General features: G+C 43.6%; 1 protein-coding gene across 3 annotated transcripts in view; it reads left to right on the top strand.

Moving 5' to 3' along the window:
- SPAG16 (sperm associated antigen 16) overlaps positions 1 to 17863 on the top strand; it is a 722869-nt gene that overhangs the window by 3040 nt on the left and 701966 nt on the right. For 2 of the 3 annotated variants that reach the window (XM_073306724.2, XM_073306725.2), the window contains exon 3: positions 13109 to 13236. The exons of the other annotated variant lie outside the window; for it this stretch is intronic. In XM_073306724.2, coding sequence (XP_073162825.1) covers positions 13109 to 13236 — 128 coding nt within the window. The remainder of the gene's footprint in view (positions 1 to 13108; positions 13237 to 17863) is intronic. 3 annotated transcript variants of the gene reach the window in all.

The raw sequence follows: 17863 nt of genomic DNA on the forward strand, positions 1-17863 counted from the left end.
ACTGGGATTGTTTAGTCTGCAGAAGAGAAGAATAAGGGAGGATTTGATAGCTGCTTTCAACTACCTGAGAGGTGGTTCCAGAGAGCATGGTTCTAGACTATTCTCAGTGGTGGAAGAGGACAGGACAAGGAGTAATGGTCTCAAGTTGCAGTGGGGGAGGTTCAGGTTGGATATTAGGAAAAACTTTTTCACTAGGAGGGTGGTGAAACACTGGAATGCGTTGCCTAGGGAGGTGGTGGAATCTCCTTCCTTAGAAGTTTTTAAGGTCAGGCTTGACAAAGCCCTGGCTGGGATGATTTAATTGGGGATTGGTCCTGCTTTTGAGCAGGGGGTTGGACTAGATGACCTCCTGAGGTCCCTTCCAACCCTGATATTCTATGATTCTATGAAAACTTATCCTGCTGCTAGGGCCAGATCGTGTGTTTCCCTACAGAGCCAGCCAGCTACCCACCTTTAGGCGGGACTAAGAAAACCCCTGAGAATTTGAATTGATCACAACTTGAACATAGTGGGGTGTGGTTCGGTGTTACTTTTTTTTAAGTATGTCAGAGTGAGTTCAGATGCTATTTCCAGTTGCAGAAAAATTACTTGGTTTGGCTTACTATAATCACATAGTAAGGTATCTTTCCTTTCCATTATACCATCAACTTTTTATATTTTCTTCCTTTATGCAGTGAGAGATTGTCAATCTTTGTTCTGCAAAGGCAAATGAATATAACTTTTTTTTTTTTTTAAATGAAAGTGACTAGTTCTCAGTGACAACTGAGGGAAGATGTACTTCATCGTGTGCTTGTGTGTGTAAGTAAACTCATCAGTTCTGTGGTCAATATTAAACCTTGGATGGAAGAAATCTGAAAATAAGAGGTACATCTGAAAGCAGATTCAAATATTTCCAATTCTTAAAAAAAAGTTTTAAACTGAAATTCTTCAGAAATCCGCTGTAGTTACCATCTGACTATGTACCTTGACACTTAAAAATAATAGTAAAAAACCACCCCAGAACAACTGAGAATCTTACTAGTCTAATCTTTTGACAGAGTACAACTGCCTGATCTTTCAGCTGTGTGATAAGTCTTTATTGAATTGTAAGACTGCTACACAGAAACACTTGATATATGGTACACTTGAGGGTGTGTGTGTGCTGAAGCTTCCTGCAGCATTGATAGCAAAACGCACCACGTGCATAGTTAGCCTCAAGTTCAATATGATTTCTTGTGTTCAAGCTAAAAGGTTTCTCTTTGCTTCTGGACTTGGTATTGAGATATTTAATACAATTTTCCCTGTAAATCATAGTTTTTTGGCAACAGTATGTCAATCATTTTCATTAGATGGTAGGATCTGTAGTGCAAAACAAACTTACTTTTAATCACACTTGTTGTTTGCCTTAATGCTTTCATAATGTTTGCTGCATATTTTATGAGGAGTATCTGCTAGGTTGTTCAGTGCTCATTTACTAGATAACCCAGGTGTTGAAGCAAGTGGTTTTGATTACTCGGCAAGTACTAGTCTTCTCTCCGATTGCCTACTGAATCAATATCCCCACACTGTGCTAAGAAACGCATCTTTATCTGAAGCAAAACTGAAGCAATGAATATTTGTAGCCATGAGATTCCCTGGCACGTTTTACAAGTGGTAGTTCCTCTGTCTTGGCTAAATTCCACCATAAACTAATGTCCTGGCACACCTCCACTTCCCCTGTAACTTCAGTTCAATTGTTGTATATTTTACACCCGGTTCCATAATAAAAGAATTTCATCCACTATTTAAATGCAGACTTTAAGGAAATGCAGTATTTATGCAATTGTGGTGCATAGATCAAGTAGGTATCCAAAAGTATAGTAAGCATTACACAGCCCACACCCTGAATTTAGAAATCATGGTTATTTAGAGTTGGTGTCCATGGCTTTCATTTTCTCTAAGAAGATCAAACATAGGCTGTAAAACTCAAGAAGAGAAGAAATTGTCTTTAATTTGAATAACTAGCACTTTCAGTAAACCAAGACTACTATGTGCCAAACAGCTAGGATGTGTTAGCATCCCCCATCTTGGGGAGGGGGGGGGAAAGGAAAATACTAGGGCTGTGATTAAACGTGTGTTCCTGCAAGAGATAAGGGGCAGATTGTCCGCTTTTTGAGATTTCTGCTTGAGTACACTGGAAATAGGGGCCAATTAGGGAACTAGGTGTGTCTCCTGGATCCTAAACTGCACAGTTCCAGTGCAAGCTAGAGCTGCATGGAGCAGCTCAACTTACACCATTGGTGTAAGCTCTCGGGACCTGTTGCCAACAGAAGATAGGGCATAGTGGAGCTCTGCTCTATCATGCTGCTTCACCCCTATTTTGGGAGTGGTTTGGTGGTTTACATGCAGAGCTCCCCTGCTCAAGGGGGATTCCTTAGTACTGAAACAAGGATGGCAGCTAATTTGTCCTGTTTGTTACACCTCATTACGTTGGCTGTTGTCCTTGCCTTGAACAGTGTCTTGGACAGTATAAAGTAATGTGGTGGGTGATCCCAGAATGTAATGGCTGTCAAAAGTAACTGTAGCTTTTTCCATATGGAAAAAGGAATCTTCAGCACTTTCTTGTTGTTCTTCCTTCCTTGCTTCCAGCTGAATAAGTTTAGAAGGAATCTCTTCTAATGCATTTTCTTGACAGTCTCTGTTCTACCACCTCCCATCTTGTTTGGAGTCTCTTTTAGCATTTCTTGGACAGAAAATTCCTGAGTACCAGCAGATCCTGACAGACCCTAGGTGTGAAGAAGTCAGAATGGTTTTTATTGGGCAAGGCTTTCTGTAAATCGACTCCACTCTTCATCGCTATAGTGGATAGGATGAAGGGTCACCCAGTGTCCTCACTTTTTCACTAGGAGGGTGGTGAAACACTGGAATGCATTACCTACGGAGGTGGTGGAATCTCCTTAGAATCATAGAATATCAGGGTTGGAAGGCGCCTCAGGAGGTCATCTAGTCTAACCCCTTCTGCTCAAAGCCGGACCAATCCCCAGTTTTTGACCCAGATCCCTAAATGGCCCCCTCAAGGATTGAACTTGCAACCCTGGGTTTAGCAGGCCAATGCTCAAACCACTGAGCTATCCTTCCCCCCGCCGCCTCCCCCCCCCCCAGTTCCTTAGAAGCTTTTAAGGTCAGGCTTGACAAAGCCCTGGCTGGGATGACTTAGTTGGGGATTGGTCCTGCTTTGAGCAGGGGGTTGGACTGGATGACCTTCTGAGGTCCCTTCCAACCCTAATATTCTATGATTTCCAATTGGATCACCTCATGCATAAGGACCTGGTGCGGGTTCCGCCACCACCGATTTTTCAGATGCCACTTGACAAGAGTGCAGGCATCTTCAGCGGCCTTCCTGGCGCACATCCCTATCCAGGACATCTGTAAAGCCGCAACGTGGTCCTCTGTGCACATGTTTACCTCTCATTATGCCATCACTCAGCAGGCCAGGGACTACGCTGGGTTCGGCAGAGCTGTGTTGCAATCCACGTATCCGTGAACTCCTACCCACTTCCAGGGCTACTGGAGTCACCTAGTATGGAATGGATATGAGCAAGTAACCAAAGAAGAAAAGACAGTTACCTTTTTCTGTAACTGGTGTTCATCAATGTGTTGCTCATGTCCATTCCATGACCTGCCCTCCTTCCCCAGGGTCAGAGGTTCTGGCAAGAAGGAACTGAGGATGGGGGGGAGCTGACAGTATCCCTTATACAGCGCCATGAGGGTGCCACTCCCGAGGGTGCCAGAGCTGGTCCCCTACAGATACTGCAGAGGGGAAAAACTTAAGGCACGGGTGCATGTGTTGAGCGCACATGCCTAATATGGAATGGACGTGAGCAACACATCTCAAAGAACTCCAGTTACAGGAAAAGGTAACTGTCTTTTCACAATGAACCCCCACTCACTAGTCTGAGATGAATGCTAATGAAAGATTGTGGAATCTTTGAAGATGAAAACTTCAGGCGTTAGCTTGTTAATGAACTTTTGAAACTATATTTGGGTACTGATGACCCTCTAAGTATTCTGTCAGTTTGTATGGAAAAACTGCCAGTGGGCTTGATCCTGTGAGAAGGGGTCTCCACGGAAGTGGGTGAAAATGCTGCGGGAAGAACTTGGAGTAAGCTTTTTTGTAGGAGATGAGAAAATGTCTTATTTTAGTATCCCAAAACAAAATATGCCACTGCGCATGTGCCCAATCTGTCCCCTGTAAATTTCTTTGCCTCTCTGCAGAAAAATGACTTTCTGACAGGGAAGCAAAGAGAAGCCCCAAGAGTGGTCATGCAGCCTTCCCCAACGTTATGTTGTGGGGCCCCAGGGCAGCTAGCGAAGAGGTAAATCACTGTGGGGTAGGAGGTGGGCCTGGGGAAGACCCAGCAGGTGCCTCCTACCCTGTACTAGGCCCAGCTGCTAGTCCCAGCTGGGCTGGGGAGGACAAGACTTGCTTTTCCCCTGCACAGCATCAGGGCCAGGCCCAACCCAACCCCAGTTTTCTCTCCCAGCTGAAAGAAGCTCTGCACACTCCACTTCCTGCACCAATTGCTCCTCCGCTGCAGGGGGAGGGATCCCTGTACAGGGAGCTGCTCCCTCACACCCTGTGCATACAGACCCCCTCATAACCAGACCCTTCTGCTGAACCACAGTTCCCTCTTCCCACTCCCCCCGCACGTGGATCCCCATCCCATCCAGCAGCTGCATCTAGATCCCCTGCTGAGCTCCATCTTCCCCCCACACCCACTCCTCCACTGCTGAACCCCAACTACCTTCACCGGGCCCCTCTTGCAGAGTCCCATTACTGTTTTACCCCCCCCCCCCACAAGCCCCTGTGAATCCAGATTTCCTCCCTCCCCTCACCCAGTTCCCCAACTGAGCTGCCCACACCGATTGCCTCACACTGAACCTTCTCAACCCACACCTGGATCCCCCCGCACTAAGTCCCTCCACACTTGGATCTTGCTTTGCTGAGCCATCCTGCCCACACCTGGTGCACCTGGCACAGAGGGGCATGGCCTTGGGGTGTTTTTGGGGCACGCCCCGTCCTTGTGCTGTCTCAGGGTTTGGTGCAGCCTCACTGCTGAGTCCATGTCCTAGGAGGAGCTGCACAGTGATCTTCCACATCTATGCAGCCAGTGTTCTGGGCTCCCCAATGCCATTTTGGAGCCTCCACGTTTATTTGACAAACAAAATTTGCAGAATTTTGCAGCATTTTAAAATATTGTGCACAGAATTTGTCTTTTTGGTGCAGAATGCCCTCTGGAATAATAAATTATTCATTCTTCTCTGATAAATTTTTTTATCTACACATACATACCTTAGAACACAGCTCTACATTGTAAGCTGTCATGTAATTAAGCCTGCTGATGTGTGGGGGGCAATTGCCCAGGGCCATGGATGATTTAAAAGAGCACAGGAGCCAATTGTTGTTAACCTATACAGAGAGTAAGGATTGAAAAGTAGTGCTACATACTTTCTGTAGTGGGGTGCCCCCAAAAGTGGATGCAATACTCCAGATTTTGCCTCACCAGTGCCAAATAGATGGCAATAATTACTTCCTTAAATCTGCTGGCTATGCTCCTACTAATGCAGCTCAAGATGACGTTAGCCTTCTTGGCAACAAGGGCACGCTGACTTGTATCCAGCTTCTCATCCACTGTAATCCCCAGGTCCTTTTCTGCAGAACTGCTGCTTAGCCAATCTGTCCCCAGCCTGTAGTAGTGCATGGGGTTCTTCCATCCTAAGTGCAAGACTCTGCACTTGTCCTTGTTCAACCTTATCAGATTTCTTTTGGCCCAATCCTCCAATTTGTCTAGGTCCCTCTGGACCCTAGCCCTACTTTCGAGCTTATCTACCTCTTTTCTCCCCCCACCCCCAGTTGCTGAGGGTGCAACCCATCCCATTGTCCAGATAATTAATGAAGTTGTTGAACAAAACTGGCTCCAGGACCAACGCCTGGGGCACTCTGCCAACTAGATATCGAGCCGTTGATCACTACCCATTGAGTCTGACTATCTAGACAGCTTTTTATCCATTTTATAGTCCATTCGTCCAATCCATACTTCTTTAACTTGCTGGCAAGAATACAGTGGGAGACAGTATCAAGAGTCAGTTGTCTCATCATAGAAGACAATTAGGTTGGTCAGACATGACTTGCCCTTGGTGAATCCATGTTGACTGTTCCTGATCATCTTCATCTCCTCCAAGTGCTTCAAAATGGATTCCTTGAAGACCTGCTCCATAATTTTTTCAGGGACTGAGGTGAGGCTGACCGGTCTGTAGTTCTTCCCTTTTTTAAAGATGGGCACTATATTCGCCTATTTCTAGTCTCCTGGGACCTCCCCCACTTGCCATGAGTTTTCCAAGATAAAGGCCAATGGCTCTGCAATCACATCAGCCAACTCCCTCAGCACTCTTGGGTGCATTAGATCTGGCCCCATGGTCTTGTGCACGTCCAGCTTTTCTAAATAGTCCTTAACCTGTTCTTTCACCACCAAGAGCTGCTCACTGCCTCCCGAGGCTATGCTGCCCAGTGCAGCAGTCTGTGAGCTGACCTTGTCCGTGAAGACCAAGGCAAAAAAAAGTTTTGAGTATTTCAGCTTTTTCCACATCTGTCACTAGGTTGCCTCTCCCATTCATTAAGGGTCCCACACATTCCCTAACCACCTTCTTGTTGCTAACATACCTGTAGAAACCTTTCTTGTTATCCTTCACATCCTTTGCTAGCTGCAACTCCAATTGTGCTTTGGCCTTCCTGATTACACCCCTGCATGCTCGAGCAATATCTTTATACTCCTCCCCAGTCACCTGTTCAAGTTTCCACTTCTTGTAAGCTTCCTTTTTGTGTTTTAAGCTCACCAAAGTTTTCTCTGTTAAGCCAAGCTGGTCACTTGCCATATTTGCTATTCTTTCTGCACATTGGGATGGCTTGCTCCTGTGCCCTCAATAAGGCTTCTTTAAAATACAGCCAGCTCTTCTGGACTCCTTTCCCCTTCATATTAGCCTCTCAGGTGATCCTGCCCATCAGTCCTCTGAGGGAGTCAGTCTGCTTTTCTGTAGTCCAGGGTCCGTATTCTGCTGCTCTCCTTTCTTCCTCTTGTCGGGATCCTGAACTCTACCATCTCGTGGTCACTGCTGCCCAGGTTGCCACCCACTTTCACTTCCCCTACCAGTTCTTCAGCAGGTGAGCAGCAGGTCAAGAGGAGCCCACCTCCTAGTTGGTTCCTCTAGCACTTGCACCAGGAAATTGTCCCCAACGCTCTCCAAAAACTTCCTGGATTGTCTGTGCACTGCTGTATTGCTCTCCCAGCAGATGTCAGGGTGACTGAAGTTCCCCACCAAAACCAGAGCCTGTGAACTGGAAACTTCTGTTAGTTGTCTGAAGAAAGCCTGGTTTATCTCCTCCCCTGGTCTGGTGATCTATAGCAGACACCCACCATGACATCACCCTTGTTGCTCTTGCCTCTAAACTTAACCCAAAGAGACTCAACAGGCTTTTTTCCAGTTTCATACTGCAGCTGTGAGCAGTCATACTGTTCTCTTGCATTCAGTGCAACTCCTCCACCTTTTCTCCCTGCCTGTCCTTCCTGAACAGCTTATACCCATCAATGACAGTGCTCCAGTCATGTGAGTTACCCCTCTGTTGTTCCAATCACATCATAGTTCCTTGACTGTGCCAGGCCTTCCAATCTTTCCTGTTTGTTTCCCAGGCTTCTTGCGTTCGTATACAGGCACCTGAGATAACTAGCTAATTGCCCTACTTTCTCAGTATGAATCGGGAGACCTCCCCTGTTGCACCCTCCTCGTGTTTCCTTCCGGTATCCCACTTACCTCCAGACTTAGGTTCGCCAGCAGCTGGTGACCTAGTTTAAAGCCCTCCTGTCATAAATATAAAGGGAAGGGTAAACACCTTTTTAAAATTTCTCGTGGCCAGAGGAAAACCCTTTAACCTGTAAAGGGTTAATCTAGGATAACCTCGCTGGTGCCTGACCAAAATGACCAATGAGGAGACAAGATACTTTCAAAGCTGGGTGGGGAGAGAAACAAAGGGTCTGTCTGTGTGATGCTTTTGTTGGGGACAGAACAAGAATGGAGTCTTAGAATTTAGTAAGTAATCTAGCTAGATATGCGTTAGATTATGATTTCTTTAAATGGCTGAGAAAATAAGCTGTGCTGAATAGAATGGATATTCCTGTCTTTGTGTCTTTTTGTAACTTAAAGTTTTGCCTAGAGGGATTCTCTGTTTTGAATCTAATTACCCTGTAAGGTATTTACCATCCTGATTTTACAGAGATGATTCTTTTTACTTCTATTAAAATTCTTCTTGTAAGAAACTGAAGGCTTCTTTTCTTGTTCTTAAGATCCAAGGGTTTGAGTCTGTGGTCACCTAAGCAAATTAGTGAGGATTTTTATCAAACCTTCCCCAGGAAGGGTGGGGGGGTGCAAGGTTTTGGTGAAGATTTGGGGGGGGGGAGACATTTCCAAACGGCTTTCCCAATAATAAACCCGGTTAGACGTTTGGTGGTGGCAGCGAAAGTCCAAGGGCAAAAGGTAAAATAGTTTGTACCTTGGGGAAGTTTAACCTAAGCTAGTAAAAGTAAGCTTAGGAGGTTTTCATGCAGGCCCCCACATCTGTACCCTAGCGTTCAGAGTGGGGAAGGAACCTCGACACTTCCTCACTAGGTTAGCAAGCCTGCCTGCGAAGATGCTCTTCTCTCTCTTTGTTAAGTGGAGTCTATCTCTTCCTAGAAATCCTTCTTCCTGGAACAACAGCCCATGGTCGAAGAATCCATAGTCCTCTCTCCGACACCATCTGTGCAACCATGCATTTACCTCCACAATTCGATGGTCCCTACCTGGGTCTTCTCCTTCAACAGGGAGGCTGGATGAAAACACGACTTGCACCTCAAACTCCTTTATCCTTCTTCCCAGAGCCACATAGTCTGCAATGACCCACTCAAGGTCATTCTTGGCAGTATCATTGATTCCCACATGGAGAAGTAGGAAGGGGGAGCAGTCTGAGGGCTTGATCAGACTTCAGACACTGTCACATCTTGAATTCTAGCTCCAGGCAAGCAGCACACTTCTTGAGCTTTCCGGCAGATGGATGACTCCGTCCCCCTTAGGAGGGAGTCTCCGACCACTGTCACCCATTTCCTCCTCTTGGGAGTGGTGGTCATGGAATCCTCATCCCTAGGACAATGCATCTCATGCCTTCCAATCAATGGGGTCTCCTTCTGATCTCTTCCCTCCGATAACTCTTCCAAACCATTCTCTGCTGTGGTATCTGTGCAGAGAGCCTGAAAATGGTTTCTTACCTCTATCTGCAATGTGGATACATGGGTTCTCCTCTTTCTTCTCTGGAGGTCACATGCTGCCAATTTTCTTCCCCGTTCTGCACTCTTTGATTCTTCAGCATGCTGTGCCTGCACAGCAGGCACGAACAAGATTTCCACATGCTAAGAGCAGGTGGTGGTGAGGTGCCTCGCCCTCCTAAGTAGCCTTTGGATGTGTCAGTTGAGCATTTACTTGAACTGAGCCAACAGAACAGTAGGAGCATAGAAAGGAGACCATTTATATGACAGCAGACTTATTCTATAAAGCCATGGCATTCTCACAACTAGAGTGTATCTGTCTGTGATACATCTCTAGTAAGTCAAAATACTACTATTCTGGAGTGTGTATTGACACTAAGCATATACTATTAATTTATAGCCTGTTGCATATAATTGAGGACCTTGGTTCTTTAATTTAAATGGGTAGTATTAATTGAATATAAAGATGCAGCTCATATCATATGAGATTTAGGGGAGGTTGTGTGGGGATTTTCCTCCTATTTCTATCCAGGCTCTAGACCAGTGGTGGGCAACCTGCAGCCCGTCAGGGTAATCCGCTAGTGAGCCGTGAGACGGTTTGTTTATATTGACCATCCGCAGGCATGGCCACCTACATCTTCTAGTTGCTGCGGTTTGCTGTTCCCAGCCAATGAGAGCTGCAGAAAGCAGCATGCGCTGGCTGCAGCTCCCATTGGCCAGGAATGCTGAACCACAACCACTGGCAGCTGTAGGCGGCCATGCCTGCGGATGGTCAATATAAACAAACTGTCTCACGGCTCACTAGCGGATTACCTTGACAGGCTGCAGGTTGCCCACCACTACTCTAGACTATTAATTGCAGTACTAATTGATAAAAGATTGGGAGGGACAGGTGCAGGTATGAGCATTACTTTACAGTGCCCGTGGAATAGAGCAATCTCAGTCTAAAATCCTGTCTGTTTCAAACTTCTCTCTGTCTCTGAAAATAGCCCAAATGGGCAGCTGTACTGCAATTTTGTTGTAAAACTCCTAAAATATTCTATGGGATCCTTTGCATCACAATTATAATCTTGTGTGGTTACTTTATTTTAAAAAAAGATCATATACACCTTCTAAGGCTAAAATTTTCACTCCAAAGTGCAAATGGCAAAGCTACATCTCTAGTTACTTGCCATGTACATATTTTTGTTTGTATCCAGAAAAGAGGCCATTTTGACATTCTACTTCATATCTATATGAATAGCCTCTTCCCCCAAACAACAATGAAATTGCTTTTTAGTAATAGCCTTCTGTGACCGGGTTCTTGGAATGGGCCACACTGAGAGTGCCACACTGCACTCTCCGTGTGCACTGCACTGCAAGAAATAGAGAAGGCAGTTACCAAAAACTGGTGGCTTATTCTATAACTATATTCATCTAGCCAGTAACAAAAGAGCTTCTGCAGTACCCCACTGATTAACTAGAAGCCAAACAGTTCCCTGTAGGCATTCCACTTAGACCTGTTTATCTGGATGGGAGCTAATGTGTTGAGGGGTTAATGAAAACCTAATTCACCATATGTGAGATTCTTACTAATCCCAGAGGATCAGACACATGCCTTCAGATCAATATATATTTTAGATCTTACCCAAATATCACAATCAGGCAATCCTTAGTAAGCTACTAAAGATTTATTAATAAAAGAAGAGTTATAAATGGTTAACAGATTATATACATACAAATGATTGCAATGTCCTTATGAGGTTTGTAGAAGTGATGGAATAGATTGCTGGCTTGTAAAGTCTCTCTGGTAACTTCCAAAAGATTAGAAGGTGTTCAGTCCATGGTTCAGGATGCCCCTTTTAGTTGTAAATCCCCAGACTGGAGATTTTGAGCAGGAAAGAGGCAAAATAGAGATCTCTCCGAGGTCTTTTATATCCTCTGTCACGTGCCTGGAAACTTACTGGGTGACTGGGCAACAAAATGGCAGATGAAATTCAATGTTGATAAATACAAAGTAATGCACATTGGGAAAACAATTCCAACTATACATATAAAATGATGGGGTCTAAATTTGCTGTTACCACTCAAGAAAGAGAGCTTGGATTCATTGTGGATAGTTCTCTGAAACCATCTGCTCAATGTGCAGTAGGAGTCAAAGCTAACAGAATGTTGGGAATAATTAGGAAAGGGGTAGATAATAAGACAGAAAATATCATATTGCCTCTATATAAATCCATGGTATACCTACATCTTGAATACTGTGTGGAGATGTGGTCACCTCATCTCAAAAAAGATATATTGGAATTTGAAAAGATTGAGAAAAGGGCAACAAAAATGATTAGGGGTATGGAACTGCTTCCCTATGAGGAGCAATTAATAACATGGGGAATATTCAGCTTGGAAAAGAGATGACTAAGGGGGGATATGATAGATGTGTATAAAATCATGACTGGTGTGGAGAAAGTAAATAAGGAAATGTTATTTGCTACTTCTCATAACACATGAACTAGGGGTCACCAAATGAAATTAATAGGCAGCAGGTTTAAAACAAAAGGAAGTATTTCTTCACACAATGCTCAGTCAATCTGTGGAACTCTTTGCCAGAAGCTGTTGTGAAGGCCAAGACTATAACGGGTCAGAAAATAACTGGATAAATCCATCAATGGCTATTAGCCAGGATGGGGAGGAATGGTGTCCCTAGCCTTGTTTGCCAGAAGCTGGGAATGGGTGACAGGGGATGGATCGCTTGATGAGTACTTTGTTCTGTTCATTCCCTCTGAAGTATCTCGCATTGGCCACTGTCGGAGGACAGGATATGGGGCTAGATGGACCTTTGGTCTGACCCGGTGTGGTGGCGGTGATGTTACTATCCCAAACAAAGCTGCATGTGGAAAATTGCTGGCCCAAGATGGAGTCCAGGGTCACCTGAGCATATCACATGTTCTTACATGGTTTGCTGAATCACAGGGGTAGGTCATTGGTATCGTGCTGTCTGAGGCATCTGTAGGAAGGCCTACTAGTGATGAGTTTCTTCAATGGCTCCTTGTGAGAGCTGAGTGTCTTTGATGGGCCATCAATACATAGCTTTCTAGCCTTGATGTAAATCCTTCTGGTGGATATCAATCATCAAGAATACAACACAACCAATATTCATAACTTCAAATACAAACATGATATGTGGATTTAACCAGGATAATTATACTTGATTGTAACTTTTCCATTGATGCCTTACATGATGCACAATTTCCATAAATCTTATATAAAGTGCAACAGTGATATAAATGGTCACCTTTCTTATACACAGCATCACACTTTCACGCAAATGGTCTAGATGTCTTGAATTGTTTTATTCCAATGACTATTGGATGGAGGGGTGGCCCTGGGATTGGATTATAGGCTAGGACAGTGGTTCCCAAACTTGTTCTGCCGCTTGTGCGTGGAAAGCCCCTGGCGGACCAGGCCAGTTTGTTTACCTGCCGCGTCTGCAGGTTCAGCTGATCGTGGCTCGCAGTGGCTGTGGTTCGCTGCTCCGGGCCAATGGGAGCTGCTGGAAGCGGCGTGAGCCAAGGGGCATACTGATCACCGCTTCCAGCAGCTCCCATTGGCCCGGAGCAGCGAACCGCAGCCACTGGGAGCCACCATCGGCCGAACCTGTGGAAGCGGCAAGTAAACAAACCGGCCTGGCCCTCCAGGGGCTTTCCCCGCACAAGCGGTGGAACAAGTTTGAGACCCACTGGGCTAGGAAGTAATAGGTTCTTGTATCTTTTTCAGGGATTGCACAAATTTACAATAACAAATACTAAACTTTTTAATTTCAGGCTCAGCGATCTGTTCTGACTTCTAAGCATTCAGTGTCTGAAACACCTGAAGTTGTGGATGACTTTCTTTGCAATTTCCTGGTCAGAATGGGGATGGCTAGAACCCTTGACTGCTTTCAAACTGAATGGTAAAACTTTTAAAATGTCCATTTAACTGTGAGGACTCTGGAATAAATGTAGACAATCCAGCCTCTTTGTGCTTCAAAAGTCAAACTTTACTTGGAGAAACCTACTTTTCAAGAAAATAAGCTTAAGTTGAGAATGGAAACAATCATTTTAGGGCCAGATTTTTTAAAAGAGCTGAACCCCAGCAGCTCCAGTTTAGACACCTAAATGAAGTGACCACAAGTTCTCAGAACCCATAAGCTTCTATTGTTCTCACTTTTCAAAATCTGGGCACTTTTGAAAACCCAGCATATAGCAAGCATCAGGGGGGTAGCCATGTTAGTCTGGATCTGTAAAAGTGGCATGCATGCATCCGATGAAGTGGGTATCAACCCACGAAAGCTTATGCTCCAATACGTCTGTTAGTCTATAAGGTGCCACAGGACTCCTAGCATATAGCAGTTTCCTTGTCTAAATGTTTGGAGCATGTTCTATTGTGTAGTTACTTCAGTTCTTGAGGCAGAATGAGCACAACTTTTATCATTTTATCTGGTTAGAAAATTGTGATGGCTACCCTTGTATGTTTTCTCTTTTTAGTTTAAGTCAAATACTGCTTAGAAGAGTGACCTTGTGATTACTTACCTCTGGTCTCTTCTCTGTATTTTTAAGTGGCTTGTAGAGATTTTTTTGTCCCACAATTTTCAAGCAGAGGAACTGTATAGGAGTTCCATGCACTAATTTTAAAATATATATTCCAAGTCATATAATTTGTTTACTGATTAACTGTCAGAATGACACAGCTTCTGTGCGGGGGGGGGGAGAGCTATGTTATGGATCTCTAGGGGTGACTCTGCTGGCAAGCTTCTAATGATACGGCTTCCATTAGCCCATTTCAAGCCCTCCAAGTAATTTGGGTGGGAGGTGGGGATCCTATCTACCTGAAATGTCTAAGTCTTGCTTTTAAGGCCAGGGGGAATTCTTTGGGGGTTTTTGTTTGGGTTTTTAGGCTGATTGACAAGCTATTTTGGAAAAATGCAATTTGAAAAAAAAGTTGTCTTTTTCACATAATGAAAAGCCTAACGTTTTAGAAACACATATTTAAGGCTTGAAACTTCTTGCTTGTTTTATTACTCCCTGAGTCACTGTGTCTAGTTCATTGGACCAAGCCCCAGCCACTTGTAAGACATTGGTGTTACTGATACAGAGTTTCCAAAGGCAGGCATTGCCTGTAGAGGTTATGGTTTATACACTGTATACAATGTCATTATTTTAAATACATTCATTCAGAAAGAGCACCATTCAGGAGCCTGTGTAACTCTTAGATGGTAAGCAGTTGATGATTAATATCAGATATGTAACTCTGATGGCAAAAGACAGCTAATACTAGACCGATATAAATGACAAATTTGTATAGAACTGAAACTTCGCAAGTGTCATATCCTGTTCAGATTTAATCCGTGGCAAAGCTCCCATTGATTCTAAACAGAAGAGGATCAGACCCTAGTTTATGGGCTTGATCGTTCAAACCTTTGCTCACATGAGTAGTTCTTCCTCACATGGACAATACCTTTAACTTCATTGATACTACTTGTATAAGTAAGGATTTTCAGGATCGAGTCCTAGGGAATTAAGGCACTTCCTTTGTAATATATTTTTATGATACTAGCAAGTGGTTTTTTAAACTGGTTTTAAATTGCTGATTTACACTGTTAATGAGGTGAGAGCAGATTAGTGTTATCAAGTTCTTCTTTGAACTGGTACCTTCCTCTTGCTAATGTACAGCTGATCCATGCTGTGATCAAGTCCTAATGGGATTTAAAATGAGAAAATAATGAGTTGAGAACTTCTCCCATTTACACCAAAAGAGCTTGACTAATTTATCAAATGATCCACTTAAATGTAATAGTCTGCCTAAGATCTAATGCTGTATTAAATTAGACAAAATTATTAGTGTTTATATTGCAACTTGAGACAATAGAGTACTTAATTTGCTAATCTACCTTTACTTAGTATGGACAAAAGCATAGACTGGTTTGTGTGGCCATGCCAGACTGTGGGGGGGGGGGGGCGTGCAGAGTATGCCCTCTCTTTTGTATAGGCTACAGGTATTATGGGGTAGCAGTGTGAGTGGAAAGCAGACTCTGTAGGGTTGCAATATTCTCTTTTGTGCAGTTGTACCAGCACCCTGAGGGGAAATTCACTACACTGAGTATCGACCTAGTGCAGCATCATTCCTTCCTGGAGCAGCAGAGAAACCTGGAGGCAGATTATGATGGAGTCACAATCCCCCACCCAGGCTATTCAAGGGGCAGTGCAACAATGTGTTGCCCTTTATGCTGGCCAGACTATACGTTAAAAATCTAGCCCTATGGAAGGACAACAAAGGACAAAGATTTGCTTGCTTCATTGGAGGGCATTCAGAGGGGAACCCATTCTGATCTTTAAGGCCATGTCTTTTATCTATATATTTGTTTGTAACCCTATGCATTTGTAGAGCACCTATAACTTTAATGTCAGAGTGCACTTTACATATATTAAATCAGAAGTAAACAAAATCTTTCCCTAGTAGTGAGTATATAGTCGTCAGTACATATTACATTTTCACTGTATTGTAAATATAAACTCGTGCTACTGAGTGTTTAATGTAAGGCTGCTATGGTACACTGCAGTTAATGGATATATAAGTCTTATACAGCTGTACTGAATCTCTGTGTGTAAGAGACAGGCACAGCATGGCACTGCAAGTCTCCACTAATTTGCCTTTGTGATAGGTTGGAGTGGCTACTCTGAGGATAAAAGAAAAGGAGTAGTCTGCGAATACAGACTAACACGGCTGTTCCTCTGAAATCTGAGGATAAAGAGATAATTAAACTTCTATGCTCTGTTCTTTCTTGGCCTTGCTACTGAGATTTCCAATAAGAATGGTAGTGACACAGCATGTCATCTTAAATATTCAAAGTGTTGAACATTTTATCTGATATCCAAAGATAAAGTATCATGCTAATCAATCAATCCCCACATCCATTAGCTAACAACTGCAGAATCATCACACCACCCAGTTCCTTCAAAACTTTTGTGGGGACCTGAATCTGTTTTATGGCTTGTATTGCAAGCATATTGAATTTCATGATTTCAGGGAAGACACCAGTGGGCTTTAAATCATAACCTTACAGTTGGTGGTCTCTCTTCTTGAGAATCTCATGTCGTAGGTACTTGGGTTATTTCGAGTTAAACTGTGGTGAAGAGCTTGAAGAATGCCCACCTGTACTATGTACGTTTGGCTCTAACCACACTTTAATTTGTTTCACAATTCCTTTCAAAATTTTAAAAGAAAAGAGCGAGAACGATCTAGCTATAAATACTCTATGAATTTTCACCAGCCAAATTTAACATAGTAAGACCTAACCACACTTTCTGCTTTGGCAGCATGCTTTTCCCCTTTTCACTGAAAAAGTAATGCGACATGGGTTTTTAATGGTTGTCTTGGAGAAGAGCATGTTAATTTTAATGAAATACAATTAATTCTGAAAAATCTCTTTCAGGGTTCTTAGCTCTGCTAGAAGCTAACTTCATCAATTATCCATGTCCTATGTATCTTCATATAGAAAGTTGATGGCTTTCATACTAGGGCGTTCTGTTGAGAAATTTGCTTGACAAAAGGAGCATATATAAATTGAATCTCCAACTGGTGATATTGATGGTTTTACCCCATGACATTCATAGGTTTCTAGCTAGTGTAGCCAGCAGTTATGCAATGATCTGAGATATATAGGGTTTCTTTATTTTTTTTATCAAGTCTATCCCGAACACACAGCCTTGGAGAGCAGTACAGAAGAGTAAAGATTCTCCTCCTTTGTCCAGTGGTGGTGGTGGTGCTGTACAGATTGCAGTTCTAGGTGCAGAGGGGGAAGGGCACCTAACACTTTCCCATCATGATCAAGAGGGCAGAAAAGGGAGAGGCCATGGCTGTACTTCTCGCACCATGTACCTGCCGGCAAATCTAACTGGGCATCAAAGGGTATCATGGTACACCTTGACTTGGGGGCAACTCATGTGAAGGGCTTGCCACACTGGGCCCGGATTTAATAATGGCTGTTCATAGTGTGCCCTACTCATACGCTTAATTTAGATGGGATAAATTCATTAATACTTTTCCAGCTATTAGATTAAACAAGGTCTATACTTTGGTGGTATGCAGCTTAGTTTCATTTGAGATTTTGAGTTTTGTTTGAATATGAAACATGAAGTTGTGAAACACCAAAGAATGAACTTGTGTCTAAGGTGCTGGACTGGGGCTCAGGAGATCTGGTATTAATTCATGGTTTTGCCAGGCACTTCCTTTGTGACTTAGACCTACAATTTCAAAAGCTATCATTAATTTTGGGTGCCCATCCTGAGACATCCAGGGCCTGAATTTTTCGGATGCACTGATTAGCCATGACTCCAGATCAGCCATGACTCTTGAAAATGAGGCCATTAGACCATAATCTCTGTATACATTGCTCTTCCCTTGTTTAAAATGGACATAATGTTCCTTGAAATCCAATGAGAGTTCTGATTAAAAATGAAAGTACAGTATGGTCCTGATTGATTTTTTGGGTGGGAATTTTCAATAGCGTGTAAATGTCTTAAGAACACAAGTTCTATTAA

This window comes from Lepidochelys kempii, chromosome 11, assembly GCF_965140285.1.
Source record: "Lepidochelys kempii isolate rLepKem1 chromosome 11, rLepKem1.hap1, whole genome shotgun sequence".
In the NCBI taxonomy this organism is placed as follows: domain Eukaryota; kingdom Metazoa; phylum Chordata; order Testudines; family Cheloniidae; genus Lepidochelys; species Lepidochelys kempii.